The 21,728-nt window shown below is 40.7% G+C and overlaps 1 protein-coding gene across 2 annotated transcripts in view; it reads right to left on the bottom strand.

Moving 5' to 3' along the window:
* Positions 1-21,728, bottom strand: part of CLIP3 (CAP-Gly domain containing linker protein 3) — a 1,549,977-nt gene that overhangs the window by 109,830 nt on the left and 1,418,419 nt on the right. Inside the window, exon 13 of one of the 2 annotated variants that reach the window (XM_044054942.1) lies at positions 5,475-5,547. The exons of the other annotated variant lie outside the window; for it this stretch is intronic. Coding sequence (XP_043910877.1) covers positions 5,475-5,547 — 73 coding nt within the window. The remainder of the gene's footprint in view (positions 1-5,474; positions 5,548-21,728) is intronic. 2 annotated transcript variants of the gene reach the window in all.

Genomic DNA, 21,728 nt, shown 5'->3' with positions numbered 1-21,728 from the left:
GGAGGCTGCATCTCTGTAAGGGTGCACTCTTACTTATACATACTAACTTCATGGTTGTAAAAGTGCACACAATTTGAATCACAGCTTGCACACAAATGAAAACTGCACCAGCTATGAATTCCTATGAGAAAATTTACTGGGTAGTTCAGAGCTGGGGAACAGAAACTGTGACTTTAAGCTCATTCACTTTGCACTCAACTAACTGCAGCAACAATAGGTTGTCACAGTTAATTCCCGAAGTTGGCAAGTTCCTAAAAGTTGTGGTAGGGTCATCATTAAATAAACCTAGTCTGCATGTAGAAGACCCATACAGACTATCTGCCTTTTTGAGACCCATGCTTAGGAGTCAGAATGCCGAGAATTCACTTCAAGCCAAGTATATAAAGGCAGATAATAATACTGGAGCATTCCATTTAGTTTCTTTTAAATGATTAATCTTACAGTACCTCCACTTTGATGAAGAAGTTTTTTTAGTATGTCAGCCATAAAACCCTCCCATATAACAAAAAGGACATATTAAGGTCCTACAGGGAAGACCATGAAGGTTGAGAGGCAATATCATTATGGTTCACATCTCGGCCTATGTGGACTCTGCTTCAGCAGACAACACAGAAGGACATGCTTTCATTCTTATAGGTTCATAGGTTGGTACTAGGCTATCGGCCCTAAGGCCTATGCAAGCCTAGCCATAACAATTCCCTGGAAATTTTTTCCCACAATATTTACTTCCCTGGGCCCCTGTCTAGCAGGGCAACTGACATGATCCCCAGGGTGAATTTCCTATCTCCCATCCAATCATCAAGGTTCCTTTTGAAGAGGGCCAATGAGGTGCTCTGCTTGACATGTATGGGCAGTCTATTCCAGAGTATGGGGAGTCTCTGGGTCAGGAACCTATTCCTCCAGCATGTTTTGTTCATTGTGATGATAAGGTTTAGATCCCTGGAGTGTGTGGCTCTGAGGGATTGGGATTTCTTTAAGTGGAGCATGTCCAACAGCTCAGGGTTTGACATGGCCTTGTATGTTAAGCAGAGATCGCCTCTGAGTAGATGATATGCCACAGAGTATAGCTGGAGTTTTTTTAGACGGTCAGCATATGGCATCTGCTTTAGGCCTGTGATTCTTTTAGTGAGGTATTTCTGTGGCCTTTCCAGCTGTTGCAGATGTCTTGTGAGGTACACACCAAATGGGGCATTATACTCTATAATGGGTCTAATGAGGGATGAGTAAACTGGGACAATGACCTCTTTTTTTCTTAATGAAAAGCCCTTAGTGATGAGGTGTGCCACATAGAAGGATTTCCTGACTGTTGTGGTGATGTGGTTGTCGAAAGTGAGACCACTGTCCACTTGTGTCCCTAAGTCTCTCATCACACTTTCGATGTTTAGTGTCCTGCCACCTATGTGGTAGTTCATAGGTACATGTTTTTTTCCAAAGGGGATGACTATATATTTCTTGGCATTAAGCTTGAGCCCATGGCTCTGGCACCAGGCATCTGTTTCTGTAAGGCCCTTTTGTAGAATATCCACATCATTTGGGGATTCAATAATGGCTCCCAGTTTGCAGTCATCTGCAAACTTTGTTATCCAGAGTCCCTTAATGTTGGCCTGTACTTCAGAGAAGTAGATGCCAAACAAGAGTGGTCCCAGGACTGAACCCTGAGGTACTCCACTTGTCACTTGTCTGCAGCTGGATTTGGAGTCAGCTACTTTTACAGTCTGGGTTCTGTCAGTAAGCCAGTTGGCAACCCATCGAGTGATGTAGGGATTTATGCCCAGCTTAGTAAGTTTATCTATGATTCCAGAGTGGGGGACGGTGTTGAAGGCCTTGGCGAGGTCCAGATAGGCTGTGTGGACCTCCTTACCCTCGTCCACAGCTCTGGAGACCGATTTGAAGAAGTCAATCAGATTCAGGAGACAAGATCGGCCCTTCACAAACCCAAACTGGGTGGGGTCCAGCAGATCAGGCTTGTCAGACTGATGGGACGGTAGTTCCCGGGATCCATGGTGGATCCTCCCTTGTGGAGTGGGATAACTGTAGCTGTGCGCCACTCAGTGGGCACGAAGCCTGAGGTGAGGCTATGATTAAACATGACACTTATCATTTTGTAGTTCATGTAGTACACAGCCTGGGATGTCATCCGGTCCCATGAATGCTGTATTCTTAGCTTTGGAGAATGCTGTTTCTACCTATGTGGCTGTGATTATTGGAATTTGGCAATCTTTTGGTATTGAGATGGGCCCTTTAGGGGGTGAGAGGGGAGTGACGTTGGCATTAAATCGATCTGCCACGATATTGGCAATATCCTTGGGATCAGTATATTTAATGCCATTCTGTTGTAGTTCAGAGCAGATCTGAGCATTGCCATTTAGATTCTTGACATAACTATAGAATGCCTTGTGGTTGCCTTTGGAATCTCTGGCAATTTTCTGCAACAGTTTCTTCCTTCTGTTGCATAGTTTGTTTATAGTAGGGGGCCACCAGATTGGCTTCCTTTTTTTGAAGAAGAGCATCTTGGTTCTATTTGGGATGGCACGATTCATGCACAAGTGGATGTGGTCATACAGTGCCTTAGTGTAGGATTCTGCAGTCGAACTTCCAGATCCTGTCTGCATGGGTGTTGTGAAGTTTGTCACTTCTGACTTCAGTAGCATGAAGATGGCTTTGGAGAAGTTTTTTAAGGAGGTTTCCTTACTGGGGGATGGGGGTGTGATGTGGATGTCAAGGGTGATTTGCTTATGGTCAGACCTGACCAATGAGGGGGTGACCACTGGTGTGGAACATCTATCTCCCATGTTGGTAATGACCAGGTCTAGGATATTGGAGCCCCTGGTGGGACAATGGATTAGCTGATCCAGGGTGTTGGAATTTATGAATTCCAAGAACCGTTGGGAAAAGGAGTTGGTACCCGAGTAGTTTTCCCAATTAATGGCAGGGTAGTTGAAATCACCTAGTATTAGGGTGTTTGGTTGTATCTTAATATTTTCCAGTATGTTTAGGAAGGTGTAGTGAGAATCTTGGGGTATGGTGGGGGATCTGTAGCAAGCTACAATTTGGATTGTAGTCTTACCTAGTGTTAGTTGTACCTGGAGAATTTAAGATGCATTGTGTTGGGCATCTAGCCTGGAGGTGTGAATATCCTTGGTGAATATGGGCACTCCTCCACCTTTAGTGTTTCGGTCTTGGTTTTGTGGCCGAAAAGTGTGGTAAGAATTGTAGCCTGGTATTGCAGGGGTGCTCTCTGGAGCCTTGAACCAGGTCTCAGTCACTGCACAGATATCGATGTTCTCCATTATTAGGAGTGCCTCGAGAGAGTGCATTTTGAGGTTTAGATTTCTAGCATTGAGTAGCATTACCTTCAGATTTTGCATGCTTGTATCTGTTACAGTGGTGGTTTTATCCTCTGAACCTTGCCTAAAAAGGCACTATAGGGGTGGCAAGAGCTTTAGCCAGTAACCTGAATCCCAGGGGTGACAGGTGCAGACCATCTCTGGCAAAGCATCGTGGTTTGTCGATCATGTCTTCCCAGGCAGACAAATACCAGATCCCCTTTGAATGACACCAGAAGCTTAGCCAATTGTTGAAGTCAATCATTTTTTCCTTATACTGTGGTATCATTCTGGGCGAAGGCCGGATGCTACTCAGGGCTAGGGTCATACCTGCCTGGGTCACATGATCCAAGAGCTCTTCCATGTCTCTTTTCATGTAGTCCAGGGAGGTACATCTCAAGTCATTTACTCCAGCATGGACAATGACAGAGTCATATTTGTACTTGCTGTGGAGTGACTTGAGTGCATGCGTTATATGGCGGATCCTGGCACCCGACAGGCAGCGGACTGTAATTTTCTCCTTGTTCAACCTGGTGAGTGGGACATCAGTGTGCCTGACTATAGAGTCACCTATGGCTAAAGTGTTGGGTACATTGTCTTGCCTTAGGGGCTGTTGTTGGGTGGCACACTGGTGTTGTGAGCTATGTGTCACTTTGGTTGTGACTGGTGTTTGTTTGCGTTTCGGCTTCAGAGGTCCTTGTTGCTTGGGCAGTTTAATGTTAAGGGCCTCCACATATGTGGGTTTAGTGTTGCTATGTGTGGGAGTTGATGGTGTAGGTTTTGAAGGGCTATGAGTTGCTAGAGGTGTAATGCAGGTGTTAGCCTTCTCCTCTTGACTGTCTAGCACAGTCTTGACCGGAGAGTGCTTTGCTTCCAGTTTGGCTATGTAAGTGCATGTCTTGCAGGTTGTAGTGCTGGGTGGTAGGTTGATATTACTGGCAAAGGTACAATCTATTCTATTTCGCAGACAGCCTATGTTATTTATACATCAGTTCAAAGAAAGCAGGCTGTGATTTTTGCTATCTGTTGAATTATTTTTAAGTATTCCCTGGCAGATGGACAACAGTAAAATGGCTGGGATAAAGTAAGGTGAGAAGGATGATAGTTCAGAGGAATCAGTATCAGTAAGAACAAAATGTTATCCTTTGTCAGTAAAGGTTTGGAAGTCTCTAAGAAAGGGCATTCTGGTTCCTGCATATGTTCTAGCGTATGCACCTACCAAATGATCGTATATAGCGCTTTGACAAAGATAATTGCAAATGAGTCAGGTTTTTATCTAAAGGTAGCTAGGGAAACTGAGATAAGTACTTTTGTTCACAACTTAATGACCAGCATTTGAGATCCATTGTGGGAGCCATTGATTCTTGGGACTACAACATGTTTTTTCTAAGGTGAGCATCTTTATTTCAGTTAAATATGAATAAAAAGGCTTAAATCCCTTTACTATTTTGTCTATATTACATAGTGCCTCCCTGTATTTAATTGTACTCTTTGACCCCAAACAGAAATGACAATAAACATGAAAATCTACAGGAGCTATTTATGCACACGTCCTGGACTCAGACAATAAATGCATCAGACTGGCTGTCAGAATTTGGGATTTTGTGTCCACATGGAGCAACTTTTAAAACCAGTAGGCTTCTCGGACATATTAGAAAAAACAAGCTGGAGAAACAAGCCAGAGAAATTACCAATGATGATAAGGAGAACACCCAAGGGCAAAAACAGATAAGTTTAATACCAATAACACACACACACACACACACACACACATATGTGTATATATATACACACACACAGAGTTTTTGGTAACTAATGCCACATTTCAAAATCAATTTACGAAGAGTGTGAAACTGCTGCAAAATGATGTAACATTCACAATTGGAATGTTTAGAGTGGTTGTTAATTTTCATCTCTCTCTTTCTAGCATATATGTCTTGTTTTTACATCTTAAGCCACCTAGCAGCACCCTATCTGCACATCAGAAAAAAAAGCATCTCTGAAACTTTCTATCAATGCAAATAAGTCATCTTAAGTTTAAATGTTAGCTTTCTTCTACATCTTCAAGTGAAACTGCATTCATGCTTCTTACTGAGCGACCTGACAGAAAACAAATAAACACATTGATCAATTAACAGTTTCTCTTACCTGGATATTGAGTTTTCTGATGCAATATCTTTTGGGTTCCTCATTGCTGCAAAGTTACGTTTTGGCTGATTCACTGAAGGAAACATAGAACACAAATTGGAAAGAAAACATCAACGCAGCAAGCATTTCTTTTCTATCAAACAGTAAACCTTCAAGGTTTTCAGTTCAGTCCTAGAACTTGATGCATTCGAAACAAGAGTATTCAAGGACCCAGTGCACTGTTCACATGAAATGGAACAATCTCCTCTGGGATACTGATGTGGATGGATTATTATTTTAACTTCCTGACAATTTGCTATATCTTGATCTATTGGAAACTATGTAAATTTTACCTGGGGCTGCATCCATTACTTCAAAAGACCTGCTGCCTAACATTCTGCATGGTCCTATCCAGTGATTAAAAATTAAAACTATTGTAGAAAAAAATTATTTACACAATGCATGGCACCTTTATTATATACATTGTGCAATGTACTACAAAACAAAATCAGACGTCTTTATTTACTATAATCAATTTTAAATCTCCAAATTCACTTTTTTTAGTAATTATGTCTTGCTGAAAAGGATGTAGACATGTGAATTGCAGGTGACAAGATGACTTCACTTATTAGGGCCGTTCCTTCACACATTTAAGAAGTTCTGATAATTCTGGAAATGCTGATGGTCTTGCTAAGGATGCAGTTAACCTTAGGTTGATATGTACTCTTTATGCAAACATAGTACAGACTGAATCAACAGTACCTTTATGTAAAGTCTGAAATCTGTATTCTGAAGATGTACATATCCCAACTGACTTCTATAGCATGATATTGGGCAGCACAGAGGCACATGCTACAGTCATAGAACTGGAACAGTTTTAATTGTTTAATAATAGTAAAAGTATTTTGACTTTCAGAATCCTGCTTCTTGTATCACTTAATTTTCCTTGTTATACTTCAGTTTTAAACTGCTTTCAGGTAGCAGTATCATTTCTGTAAACTTGACAAGAGCATAGTGTCTCTTTCTGCCAGGCTTTGCCAAAATCCACATATCTTTATGTTTGTGCGGCAGCACTGATTAGACTCGCTTCTCGGTTATCATTTCTACATCTTTATCCAGGCTCTCATTCCATGATAGCTCCTCAATGTTTAGTGTTCCCTGCTACTGTTCTATGATCCCCAACAGGATGCCTTCAATGATTAAGTGCATGAAAGAAATGGTCAGGTCACCTACTTTATAAGAATGGATACTACTGGGATTTATGTCTGAGACTTTTCCAGCAACAAAAGTAAGCAAACCAGAGAGAAAAAAGTTGACCAGTTTGTGTTTGATTAAACCTATTCTCTCTAAATTGCCATGCAGCCCCAATGATTCTTCCCCAAAGAGAAATGCACAGTCCTGAGAAACTTTCAAAATAACACACTCTTTCTAGCATGTTTTAGAAGTACCCCACATTTTATATAAAAATAAAACTTATTTATTATTATAACCTACGTAAGTTATCATGCAGGCACTGTAATAATGTACGCAGACTTTACTGATTGCTAAGATAATACATTCTTTGCTTTTTACTCATCTTCCTGGATTGATAAGGAAGCTTTACATAGATCTCTACTACTCTTACAGACATATACATACCAAACAATGTTATTAAAAACAATTACTGTACTTACAAGCAAAGCTTTTTCCAAAAATCCACATATCTTAATGGTTTTAGCAAGCACCTACCACCCACCTCATATGAATTGTCCCAATCTCTATCCAGGGAGATGGATTTATGATTCTTTTAGAACCAACCATCCCACAAGAGAGGTGTCTTTGAATCCGACCATCCAAACATCACAACCTGAAAAGTTTATGTACAGAAGTCCAACATCGTGTACAGGTAGGATTACTAAATCATACACTTTTCTATCATACTCCTCATTTGTGCAAATCTCTTCCATTTTCTCTCTACCACAAAGCTCCAATTTCTCTTCTTTCTTCAAGTAATTGTTGCTCTGGTCTACCTAAAAACATTTTATTGGAGAGTTAATCATTCACTTATGGCTTTTGCAAATTTGTTATGGGTCTGCTCTTGTGCTTTCTGATTACATTTTGGTGCTTGAAATGGTATATCCAGTGAATATGAATGGTGTTTCGCTTGTGTGGTTGCACTATTTGCCTTGTTGGCACCAGCCTTTAATAACAGCAATTAAGGACAATATAAACAGCAGCTGTCTGGATGCTTTGCATTGTTACCTGTGCCACTGTTCAGTTCTTTGCAAGTGAACCTTACATGGTACTCCTACCAACAGACCAGTTTACCATATCAGTAATGTTTTGCTCAGGTGGAGCATTAAACTTTCTTTTCATAATCTGTTCATTTTCACTTCCATTACACAGGCTACAACTATAAGCTGTCAGCAGAGAGGCTGTTTTAATATCTAGCCTGCTTGGCAAATGTTCACCTGCAGACAGTGCATTTTATTAACTGTTTCAAGGTTCCATATTGTATCTGGATTTTGAAGTGTATGCTGTTTGTAAGCTATAAACTGCAAGATAGAGACATTCATTTGGATGTACAGAAGCTGTACTGCCTGCAAGTTATCTTTCTTCAATTTAATGATGGATTTATAAATGTTATGCCTCAAACATAACAGAGAATGCTCATTCTGAGTTGTCAGTGATGTTCACCTTAATCAAGCTAGGACCACAGATATATTTTATTCTAAACTCAAATGTCTGTATTTGAACTGAAAAGTTATAACCATTGTCAAATAATGGCGACTTGACCTCTTAAAAAGTTGTACTGCACACCGATAGACAAAATATTAAAGTCACTGCAGTGAGTTACATTTAATTAACTGCATGCCATTCTACTGTTTCATTTTAGTCTACATTTTTGCTACACCGTTTACCTTTTTTTCTGGTCAAATCAAGTTATTCTTTAGCATTATAGAGTCTGGTTTTTAATGTGACTTGCACAAAACTGGGATGTATATTTATGCAACTTGGTGTTAATGCACTTTGTGACCTGAACTTTAAAACCTCCCTCCACAATGGGTGACAGTTGTAAAAGGGGTGACATTTTGCCCCTCCACCTTTCTAGTCCCCTGAAATCCCAGTGATGGTCCTCCTGTGTTCTAGATGGTTTAAACATAGGGTGGGTATTGGCCATTTATTGAAAAATGGTACAGTCAGATTCAGAAGGAGTGAGCCTGGGGGTCAAAACTTGCTAGGGTCTTCCTTGTCTTCATGTGGTTCCCAGAATACTAATGCATTCCGGTAATCAGGACCCGCAATCTGCTGGCCCTGGCTTAATAAGTAACATGGTAGTGAGGAGTGAGAAGCATGGCATTGAGCCTGACTTGTTGCATGACATTAACCTTGTGTGTACTGAAGACTTGCCTTGAAGTGAACTCTTATTTGGCTTCAACCATACTATCAGTATCTCTGTTATCTAGTTCCTCAGACAATGCACTAACAGTAGGTGTGTGGCCATCTGTTTGGATCTGGATGCCACACAATTCAGATTCCGTTTGAAATGACCAGCCCCTCTCAGTATTTCAGGAATACAGAAACAGACTGAAGACACCACCTTATCTACCACTCAACAAGTCTTATTAAGGCTTTGCTACAAGAAATCATGATTTTTCTTATAAACCCTGTGATAGGTCACTTGAACTGGTTTATTTTTGGTGACACCAGCATTTCAGTTGAAAAGTTTAAGCTCACCAGAGCATTCCTTTAAATTACAGACGGATTCATTTTTGTTTTGCTACAGAGCCACTCTCTGGACTTGATCTTTATTCAGGTGTGGCTATCTCATAAATGGACCTACAGTCAATGTTTTAGTTTAATCACCATCTGATTGGTTTTAACTAATAACTTTCACCAGTTTGATCACCCAGTTTTTGCATGAATGGGATTTATGTAGCATTTCACGTAGTGATCTGATATCTTTACTGGACCAGATTCTTGCAGAATTTCAGGGATATGCATTGTTAAGTGGGATATCAAGTACTAGTTCAATCAAAAGCTCTATGATCTCAGAAGGCTTGAATGGATGTTAGAATGCATATAGAGAAAATCAGACTTACTTTGAGCTTTTCTCCCCAGGCATCTGCTGAAAAAGGGTTACTTGTTACATGGTCAGAATTTCCCAGTAAACAAATGCTAATAAATAAGTAAATGAAATTACTCAAGTTTATCAGTAGAGAATATATTTTAAGAAGGAAACATTCTTGCCCATGGAGAATTTCTCAGCTCTATGGTAGTCAGCAATGCTTTTCTGTGCTATGGTCAGACATGCATGCAAGCTTGTCTAGTTGACTGGAAGTCTTTCTCTGTATAAGAACATGAGACCACTGCTCATTTTTTTCTAGCAATGACAGCCATAGCTAAATTTGATCCCCCTCCAGAGAGTACCCAAAGGAAGTGGCAGTGATCTTCAGAAGCACCTCTGGTCTATTGCTATCTGGAGTTACCTTACTTTGAATAAGATAGGTTCAGGAGTGCTATTCTGACTGTTCACCACAACAGTAGTTGATGGCAGTGCCACAACTTCACTGTACTGAAGGTGTATACATCCCTATTTGAAGCCATTAAGATCCAGCTGTTTTTTTTTTTCCTGTAAGTAGTGAAGTAAAGAAATACAGCCCCGGAGCTATGATTGGTTGTTCATGTAATGCATGCAACCAAATCAGAGTTGCAAGGGACATATGATAACTAGATTCCAGTGCTACTAACACAAATAAGACAGACAGAAATGCCATAAAAACGCATAGTTGATTTATATAAAAAAAGTAAGTTTCTACAGATATGCAGCAGATGTGACAAATATAGAAACTGTCCCTTTCTCCCCAGTTTTCATCATTTTGCCATGTACTAATATATCTAATATAGCAGAACGCTGTACAGGCACTAGTAACACAGTCCCAGATATAGTAAGCACACTTTGACTTCCTGCAATTACGATCTTATACAGGCAAAAATAAAACCATGTACTATCATGGTGAGATATTACACTTAAGGCTGTAAGATTATAGTCAGAAGAAATACAGCTGGTGCATACTACTTTGTTATCTAGCTATTACATTTTTTCCCCAGAAAAGGTTGATTTAAGAAACATGTCTTATTAGGGAATACAGGCTTATCAAAGATGAACATCTATGTTTTACCTCATCCCCTCCCTTCATCCGTTGCTTTGGTTTGGTAACCTTTTCAAAAAAAGCCACCAGGTTAAGTATGCATGACCTAACCTTGACTAATCCAAACTAAGACAGGTCCAGTGTTTGGAGGCTCCATATGTTCTGGTTGATTAGTGCCATGATAAGTCTTTCCAATGCTTTGCATATAAAGCTGGTCAGACTTATGGATCTGTAACTGCCTGGGTCTGTGGGAGGTCCTCCCTTATACAGAGGAATGACTGCAATTTTTCTCCATTTGCTTGTTACAAAACCTGTACAGAGGCTAAGATTGAACAGTGTTATTCGGGATGTGGCTAAATCATGCTTCATGCTATTTAAAATCAGTTCAGATTTATTGTCAGGACCTGCCGATGGAATAATTTTAGCTTTTGATAGCACTTTTAAGGCTTAGTCTTCTGTGATAGCTGGAGGTGAGCCAGTCTAAAGTATAACTTACGGGAACAGATGAAAGGAAGACAGGGATAAAGTTAGAGCTAAATTTTTCAGCCAGTAGGTTTACTTCATCTTCAGCCTCAGTGTAGGTAACATCATTTACAAACAGCTGAAGATATCGCCCACTCCCACACCCTCATGGCCTCCCTGAACAAGGGGTAAGAATGGGTTCCTCCTTGATGTACCACACAACAGACATATTGTCAGTGTGTACTGCAATAGTCCTCAAGGGAAGAACGTCTTGAAAGGCTTGCAGCATTAGGAAGACTGCTCTCATCTCTAGGACACTGATCTGCAACCTGGTCTTAGTAGGGGACCATGTGTCTTGGACCATCTGTCCATTGTAATGCCCCCCATCCGAACTGGGAAATGTCTGTGGTCAAGGTGGCTATAAGGGTGTTGTTCAAGAATGGTCTGCCTAGAATGAGTTTGTTTGATTGTATCCACCAACTGAGGTGACAACTGCAAGTGGGAGCTAACCTGATGTGAAGGGACAGTGATTGAGAGAGGATGGACCATTGTGTTGCTAATGTCCACTGGAGAACCCCACATGAAAAATTTTGCAAGTGGAACTAACAGAATAGCTGCTAACATGGATCCTAGGGTCCACAGGATCAATTGAGAAGCAGGGGCCTGTTGGGCTAGCAATTCCTGTACCAGATTTCTCAGAGTGGTTACTCGGTGTGAAGGAAGAGAAGCTATCTGCTTCCTTGTGTTGAGCTGAGTACCTATAAATTCCAGGTTCTGTACCAGAGTCAGGTTGGATTTGCTTATGTTTATGGTGATGCCCAGAGTGTATGATAACTGGATTACGTAATCCCTGGCTTGGATCAGCCGATGCCTCATTGGAGCAGTCAGGAGCCAATCATCTAAATATGGAAACACCTGTAATACCCTGAACCTCAAGTGAGCCACTACTACTGCCATGCATTTGGTGAAAAGCCAGAGGCTGTAGTGAGCCCAAAAGACAGTGCTCTTAATTGCTAATGATTGGCTCCCAGCCAGAAGCACAGATATCTCCTCGCCCTCCTGTCTATTTTGATGGGACAGTACATGTCCTTGAGATCTATCAGGAATACCCAGTCACCCTTGTGCAACAGTAACAGAATGGACTGAACCGTAACTATTTGGAACCTCGACTTCTTTATGTATTCATTCAAGTTGCTTAGATCCAGGATGGGTCTTAGGTCCCCTATGTTCTTTGGCACCAAAAGGAAGCGGGAGTAGGTTCCGAACCCTCTTTGCTCAGTTGGGACTTCTTGGATAACTCTTTTTAGCAACAGTTGTTGGATTTCCTGTGCTACCTGCTCCCTTTGACTGGGTGGCATGTTGGGAAGGCTCTTAGAATTTGGGGGAAGAAGAGAAAAGGGAATGGAATAGCCTCTGGATATTATGCTTAGCACCCAATGGTTTTGAATCAACTGGGTCCAGGCTTTTAGCTGCAAAGCTAATCGGCCCCCGACTGCCAACACAGATGGACAGTTGGGCAGCACTTCAGGAGTGTTGGTAGGGCTTAGTGGGAAAGGATTCCCTAAAGCCCTGATTCTGCAGACCCCCTCTGCCTCTAGGGCAGCATCTATCAAAACCCTCTACCTCTAGAGGAGAGTTTCCAGCACGGGTGCTGGAAAGGCCCTTGGGATTTGTGAAACCACATTTTCTTGCTCCCAAGTTGGTTCCCTGAGAAGGACCTTGTGGGAGGGGGAGGTGGGAAGAAAATTTGATTCCAACAGGAAAAAAGGGTCTTCCCGTCCTTTTTGCTACAGTAAGTGTATTTAGAATTGACAGCCCAAAAAAGGAGGAGCCATCATAAGGGGCGTTCATAAATAACACCTTAAAGGGCTCCACAAAAATCACATAGCCTCATCCAGGCATGCCTCCTTAGGGAAAGTCCTGAACTGACTACCCATGAGCTGCCCTTCACAGTATGGGAGATTAACCTCATCGATGAGTTGGAGACAGATGAAACAGTGGTCAGCCTGGGCGAAACTTTCTTAAATTCCTCCTCAGGAATGGACTCAGGGAGGGAAGCTGATAGTTCCTTGATCAGATATCTCTGCAGCCAAGTAAAATGAGCCAGGTAGTTCAATGACCCCAGCACAAAGGTGGCCGAGGCACAGACAGACTTCCCAATCCTGTCCAATGCTCTAGACTCCTTGTTAGGTGGCTGGACATTAGCGGTTTCTTCTGCCAGCTCTTTCCTAGTGGTTGCCAACACGACTATGGCGTCAACTACAGGACCCTTATTCCAATGTTTCCTATCTGCGGGGGGGGTACCAGAAATCTATCAGGTCATTTGGGTATGGGCTCAGTGATGTCTGGTTCCTTCCATGCCCGGTGGGACACTAACTCAACCAGGGCATCCACTGGAGGGTCACCCAAGACATAGACGGGCCCATCCCAAATGCCTCCAAGAGAGCTAACTACTCAGAGGAAGGAGGATGGGCAGATCACCCACTTTTCTGCTTCAGGATCTCTAATATGTCTCCAAAGGAGACGTCTAAAGGTGGGGATCGGGGGGATCCTTCCCCCTCATCGAAGTCAGTGTCCTCTGTTAAAGGCTCCAGTGGGGAGTCAACATGCCTCCTTTTGCATGTCTTCTTCTGAGGAACTTCCTCAGGTGGGTACTCTGGAGATGATTCAGAAGAAGGGGATCCCTCCTGAGAAGGGAGTTCTTGGAGCCCGCTTGGGACAGGAAGACTCATGGAAGAACGACTGTGAGTAAAGCCCGGATCCGACGAGGGTACAAGGTGGATTTGGGAACATGTAATGTCAGATCTCCAGTTCGGGAAAAAAACCTTCTCCACTACCTGAAAGGCCAAGGGACCAGAAGAAGTCCCTTCTATATTTCCCAAGGCCGAAACCAAACCACTGAAAGAAAACAGACAGGACTCATCCCAGATCCACAGCCTCCACAGGGGATCAGACCTGAACTGTCAAGTGCCGAGGTGCCTAGGAGAAAGGATGGCTCTGAGAAAATGGAGCCGACCTTAGTCCTCTAGACCCAGCACTGACACCATGGCTCTGAGACCCGCTGTAATCCGAGAGAGATGGAACAGGGTTAGTCAAGGGCATCCTTAGCATCGAGGAAGGAGGCTCCCTCTGCACCGAGCCTGGTATACATAGTAGTCCCGAATCCTGTGACTCTGAAACTGAAGGTTGGATCAGAGAAGGAGCCCTAATGGTATGGCCAGGGTACCTCACGGGTCCGACACAGGATGGAGCCAAGACTATCCCCATCTGGAGCTGGTCCTTGAGAAATCTACTCATCATCCTGTCCATATCCTCCTTGGACAAGCCTCTGGAGGACCTGAATGAAGCTGACAAGGGTGGCCAGGAATGTTTTGACCTGGAAGAGAGAGCAGGGGACCTCGAAATCCTCGGATCCTGAGGTATTGGATCTGATGTAGGAGCCAACAAAGGTGGAGGACAGATGGTAATAACATCCCCCTGGATCTGAAGGAGCTGTAAGATCCAAGAGTGGATGCAATTTCTTCAGGTCCGAAAAAGTCAGGTCCAAAGATTTCTTCTGCTTCTTAACCTCAAGAGTTTCCCTCAGGGAAACAGGGAGGGACCTCTTTTTAGCCTCTTTTGTGGTAGCTGGAGAAGAGGAAGAAGAAGCCAAAGAAAGGGTCTGAGCCTCTGAAGCGAAGGAGGGAAGAAGACCCCTAAGTATCAATTTATTTCTCAGGTTAGCTAACATACACTGATTGAAGGCAGTATAAATAGTACAATCCGCTTTCAAATTATCAATATACACGCACTCCTTGTGGGCATCCTGGTTTGGAATTTTTATGCCCACAAGAACAGCAGCACTAGAACCCCAGTGAAGGTTTATCAGCCATAGCCAAAAGCCCAACAAAACAGCAACTGTCAACTCAGTAGAAATAAAGGAACTGACAGAACTAAACTAAGAAATGCAGGTAAGTTTTACAGTTTAAATTTAACTTTTAACCTTTAAGTTTTAGGTTTTAAGATTTTAACCTAGCAACAAAGAGAAATATATATATATTTTTAGCAGGAAAAGAATCACACAACACTATGTAAAAAAAAATAATAGAGGGAGGACTTACAGAACACCTAAGGCTAGTTCACGAGAAATTTTTTTGAAATAAAGCTATCCTCAGCTTGAGAGCACGAGATCCACTTCTGGTATGCTGAAGTGGCAAATGAGATTGGAGGTACTTGGGTGGATGTAGTGCATTATGGGGAAGAGGGAGGAGCTTGAGATTTGGATCCAGGTCTGTAGAATGTGGCTGAGCCATATCTTAAGGTCAGACCTGAGACCCTGTCATGAGGAGCAATAAAGAAGACAACATCAGATGGATATGATTTTTTTTTGAGCTGGGACACAGGATCTGAATTGCCTACACATGGTAAGGCCTTACATTTAATTATTTTTGCTGCCAAAAAAGCAATTATTAGAAAATGGACATCAAAGTCTAAACCAGCTTTATATGAAGTACTGAATATTATAAAAAGAGATTAAAGAACTGGAAGAGAGATCTTTATAAAAATGAAGAGGTAATTTATATAGAAATAAATGAGAACTGTGGGAGCAATACATGCACAATAATGTTCAGGAGGTGAAGGAGTTAGTTTTAAGGGAAGACAGGAATTTAGTGTATCCAATAATGGACTTATTATCATTACAAAGAAAAGATATGTAATATATATAATGCATGTAAGTGGAAAAATGTAAATTTTTTTGTTAATGTACGTTTGCCTATGACTTAAGTGATAATTTAATAAAGGTGTTTAAAAATATTAAATACTTCAGTTATGGTTAGTTTAGATTTGGATTTCCATATTCTAGTAATTGCTTGTTTGGCAGCCAATATCATTAAACTTACTAAGGTTTTACAATGTCTAGGTAATTCAGATACTATATTCTATCTAAAAGAGTCATTTCCTCAGTTACAACCATTTATTCCCCCAACAGTTCTATCAAAGTATTCCAAAGGGAAGTTTTAAAATCTTCTAAATCATTATAATACCCCAAAAATATCTTCCTAGTTATCTTTCTTTCCATTAACACCTCCAGAATTTGATATCTACCTGAACAAATCTTGTGAAGTCTGCTTGAAGTATAAAAATATCTATACAAACACTAGATTGGAAAGATCCTAAACCTTCAGACTGTGTTGCATACTTGGGAGCCATACAGTTCGTCTCATTGTTCCTATGTAAACTGCCTTTCTATTCTCTTTCTCCAATCTTTTCTAACCTCTGCTGATTAATTCTCACAGCTATCATGCAATATGTAATATACCCTACCAAATGTTCTTTTTAAAACAGCAGCTTCTGTTCTAGACTCCAGTTAAAACTTTGCCAGAGTTGGTCTTTCAGGTAGTACTTCTCTGTCTCTTTCTTTTTGCCTATAAGCTTTTATCAATCCATGATAGGGATTGCAGTCTCTAACACGCAGTCTAAACTCCTGCCTAGTCTCACCTCGCTCCTTTTCCTCCCAAGTTATCTGCTCCTGATACATTGGTTCCTTTGCTAATTTCTTCCAGTAAATTCCTGTTCCCCTTTTTGCCTTTTCCTATACCACTGCTTCCAGACATACCTATTAACAAAATATCCTTTCTGCATTCCTGCACTGGCTTAGTTCCACTTTCTGCTACATTATTATAACTCCAAGCAGTTACAGTTATCCTTGCCCCCAGAGTCATTTATATTGGTATCATGGGCCAGCACTTCCCCACAACTTCTCTAGTCAGCCTGATTGAGATGGTTTCTTGAGATAGTGTAAGAACTGTCTCATGCTGTCTGAAGGTCATCTATTACTCAAACATTATAGTACAGTGTGTGAGAAATGTAGATACAAAATATCCTTGGAGGCAAAAATATCACACACATTAAACTCAGACACCAAATCTATCAGCAGTACACCACACAACACCTCTCCAATGCCATCACAATACAGAATCCATCATATGCTGAGGTTCTAAAAATTAACCCACCTAAACCTCAAAGACCTCCAAAACACAGCACAGGCACAAAGCACACTTAGTAAAATTAAGCCTACTTCCTCACATAATGGGAGTCCAAAGTCATAGATGATGAGCCCGTAAAGCAGGCATCGACCTAACCAAACATTCTTGTTATAGGTGACTCAGCTGTAACACATACAGATGTACCTCTGACCAGGATGAGCAAGGAAAGAGTGATGGTTAGTTGCTTGTCTGGTGCCAGGATATTTTTATAGATTCATACTAGGCTAACTGCCCTTGTGGGCCATTTTAAGCTTAGCCAATTACCCCATGTGAGACTCAAACCCTGCACCTTAACCATTATGCCATCCTGTAAGATTATCGGCAATGACATTGTCCACTCCCACAGAGCCTTTTTTAGGCAATGCCAACCTATTAAGCCTACCAACATACCTAAACAAGCGAAGGAAAAAAAATGAAGGTGTTACTAATCAATGCCATGAACCTGAACAAGAATCTCAACTCCCTACAAATGCTTCTAACCGTGAAGGACATTAATGTCTGTGTAGTGACTGAGACATTGTTTAAAACAAAACAGCGCTCCGGCTGTGTAGGGCTATAATGCCTTCCCTACATTTAGAACAGCTACTGCACAGGAGGGGAAAAAGGGTGGAGGTGTCTCAATCTATATCCAGGAGAGACTCACATCAAGTCTGGTAAACAGCATGATGCAGTAGAGCTTTTTTATGTCCATATAACCATCAGAAAAGGTCCAGCACCATATATTAGCTAGCTATAGAACTCCTTGTATGACAAAAGAAAGCCACAACCCCTATCTACAAGAAGTAGCATCATTCAGTATTAAACCCAAAACCATTTTCCTATGTGATCTAAACTATCCAGCTATAGACTGGGAAACCTACACCACCACTAGTGCACAAGCACAAAGACTTATGGACTTTGTCAATATGAATGCCCTCAAACAATTAGAGTACTGATGAGGGGGGAATAACATATTGGATTGTCTTTACTAATATGACAGCATCTTGCACTATCCCTTGCATATTTTCATCACTTGGCAGGTCTAACCGTAAAGCAGTCTCCTTTGAAATAAAACTGAAACCCAAGGTACCTTTAGAAATTTCTTTAAGGCACACTACCTACTCCTAAGTGATACACTGGCAAGCTCCAAGTCATTACCAAACCCAGTTAACTCCAATGAATATGCAGAAATGTACACTACCACACTATACCAACATGTAAACAGCTGCAAAGACACAGCTGTACCCCACAGGAACAAATGCAGGGCAAACCCCACAAAGAAATCCACATTGTGGAACCATAATATTAACAAGCATTTCAATAACAGGAAAATAATTTTGACTAAAAGTAAGAAGAGTAATTCCTAACATGTTAGAGGTCACTGAAAAACAACTCCAGAGCCTAATAACATCTATCAAAGCCAAGTTGAGGATAGATACCCAAGCCAAAGACAAGGTATATATTGTAGGGGATACCATAGGAAGAGACTCTCCATCCACAAAAAACAAAAGTTCATCTCTGTTGATATTCAAGCACAACCTATATAGATGGAAAACAGAAAATGTACCCCAGGACTGCTTCCTGTACTACTAATGGACAGAGGCAGCTCCTAAATGCTTTATCCCATTCCTGGGTCCCCTCAAATTATCTATGTTATGATACCAGTTACTCTCATTAGGGGTAATATATAATTACTGACCATGGTATGTGTAAGGCCAATCAATAACCAAATGGGAGAGGTTATTTTGAGAACAAAAAGGAAAACTGGCTAGGCTTATAATGGCCTGCAAGGGCAGCTAGCCTAGTACTTACCTGTGAACCTACGTAATATTCTGCTTGTTGCTGTTTTCCTTAAAGACATGCACCCAAAATCCAAATCTCTTATTATCTCTTGAATCCTATTCCCCCATTTCATCAACATCCTTTTCCAGTTTGATGCATAACCTTCTGCTTTAGTTATGTACATGAGCCTTAACTGCATAGCTATGAAGTGTCTCTTCAAATCAGGTAACCCTAAACCACCTTGTTCTAAGGAGAGAATCAGCTTATCACACTTACCTTTTTCCCTCGCAAATAAAATGCCTTTAGCTGCTTTACTAATTATCATCCACAACTGCTTATCTGCTGGATAAAATTGTACCGAAGTTGTATATAAAACTAAGGGAGACTAAAGGTATTTTCACTTCCTACATCTTATTAGCTGTATTCAAAAACATAAGCTTCCAATTTCTCAATTTTGTACTTTTATTTAGTTTCTTTACACACATCCTTAGTTGCTATAACAGAAATGTTTTAATCCATACACCTAAATACTTCATCTTATCACGTCCCCATAAGTATGAGTATTGCTGAAGTAATTCATGTATGGGTACATAGTTTACTGTTATAACCATTGTTTCATCTTCATTTATTTTACATCCTGAAAAGACATGAAACTGTCTACAAAATAATATGATATGCAAACAAAACTAACTTTTCTTGAGTACTATACCAGTTATATTCTTGATTTTGTGATTTTTTTTAATTTATTTGCAGCAGCTCTTAATATAAAACAAATAACAATGGGGAAAGAGAACATCCCTGCCTGATTCCTCTGTTCAAGCATAACTTGTCGAAGAACCCTTCTACCTTAATTCTTGCCTCAGACCCTTCATACATCTTCCTATTAACCCTATCAGGGAACACAAATGCTATCATTACCCTAGTTATAAAACCCCAGCTGACTCTATCAAATGCTTTCCCTGCAAAAAGACTCACCACCAACAGCATAATTTTATTATACACCATTTCCCCTCTGTGCCATAATTGTTCTATTAATGTTGTCAAATGTTTGTCTATGCTCCAAAAAACCACACTGATCCACATCTATTAACTTTGGTAACACCTAAATCATTCACTTAGCTAGTATAAACATAAGCATTTTATAATCATAGTTTAAAATTGAAATAGGTCTATATGAAGCCAGATTTAATGGGTTTTTATCCTCTTCAGGTAATACAGCAGCTAAAGCTTTCTTCCAAGATGCTGGTAACCCCTCCCTTTCCAAATACTGTTAAAACAAACTTTCTGGATCTTTAAAATTTTTCCCTCCTAACTTCCAAATTTCTACAAGAATGCCATCTGTTCCTGGAGACTTCCCTGTGGACTGATTCTACATAAAAAGTAGCTTTATACTTGCCATAACATTTCATCTGTGTTGTTCACTTTCATTCCTCTTCAACTGTTGGGTTCGGATCTGACTGCTGCTTTTAACATCTTGTGGAACACTGAAAACTCTCGAGTTCCTCTCCTACACATAATGCACTAGTCCCTTACGATACCTCAGATCTTGTTTGCTGACTCCTAATGACCATAGAAATAACAAATAAATACCAGTATCTGGAGCTCAAATAAAGGAACAATGGTTCCTATAGCATCTTCTGATCTTTCCAGAAGTCAAAGTGGCAGGGGGTCGGAGGGAGGGAAGGTGAGGAAGAATGAAAATGGACAACACAAATGGAAAATTATGCTAAGTCTTTATCAGATGTCATTTTCATTCATTCCTCAACTGCTGGGATGAGTCCCCAGCTATTTCAATCCTGGAAGGACTCTAAGGAAGAATATTCCTGAGCACTGCTGTGCCAAAGGTTGCTCTTCCTCTTGAGACCAGATCCAGTTTGTAATGAGCAATAAAAGTATGAGAGGTAGCCCAAGCTGCAGCTGCACAAATATCATCCAAGGAAGCTCTAGATAAAAACAATAAAGAGGCTGCTGTAGATCTGGTGGAATGAGCTTTTAGAGGTTTTTGCAAAGCCAAACCTTCTTTTTGGTAAACAAATGAAATACAATCAGTCAACTATTTGGCTAAGGTCACTTTGGTAACAGATTAGCCCAATTATGAATTTGAAAATGAGAAATAATTGATCTGATTTCCTTAAATTTCTTGTCCTATGTTGGTAAAAATGTAACTGTCTATGAACATCCAACAAATGCAGCATATATTCTTCTTTGTTTGAAAATTTTGAAAGGAAACTGGAAGATTGATAGTTTGATTTATATTGGATTCTGATACCACCGAAGGAAGGATAGGTTAGTTCATAGAGATACCCTGTCCTTACGAAAAATCAAATAAGGAGGTTTAGACAATAGGGAGTGAAGTTATGATACTATTTTAGCAGATGTAATGGCCACTAAAAAGACAGTCTTCCAAGTTAAAAATTTAAATTCATGTTTGTCTTGCAGTTTAAATGGAGAGTTGGTCAAAGATTGTAAAACTAAATTCAAATTCCATGGGGGAGCTGGATCTTTAAAAGGAGCAGGGGAGTCTAAGAAGAAATGTTACCCTTATGAAGGTTTTGCAAAGTTTGAAAGAGGGTAAAGATGAATTGTTTACCCCAACATGAAGATTAGAAATGGCAGCTAGTTCTACTTTAACAGATGAAAAACTAGCCCCTTTGTTAAAAAGTTTTGCTAACAGCTCTAGAACTCTAGGTACTGGTGCTGAAAAAGGGTCAGCGTCATTCTGCTGTGCCCAAATAAACCTTTTCCTTTTATTTCTATAATTTTTTCTAGAAAAAGCTTTGTGGGAGGATAAAAGAAATGTGGCAAACAGGGGGAAACAGCCTGGACTGTCTTGCTATTAATGGGAGTAAAAAAAACATGCATTTATTATCACGCCTAAGACATCTGGGTGAACC

This window comes from Protopterus annectens, chromosome 1.part0 (assembly GCF_019279795.1).
Source record: "Protopterus annectens isolate FY-2018-M chromosome 1.part0, PAN1.0, whole genome shotgun sequence".
NCBI classification, from domain to species: Eukaryota; Metazoa; Chordata; order Ceratodontiformes; family Protopteridae; genus Protopterus; species Protopterus annectens.
This window is presented reverse-complemented; position numbering and strand designations above follow the sequence as displayed.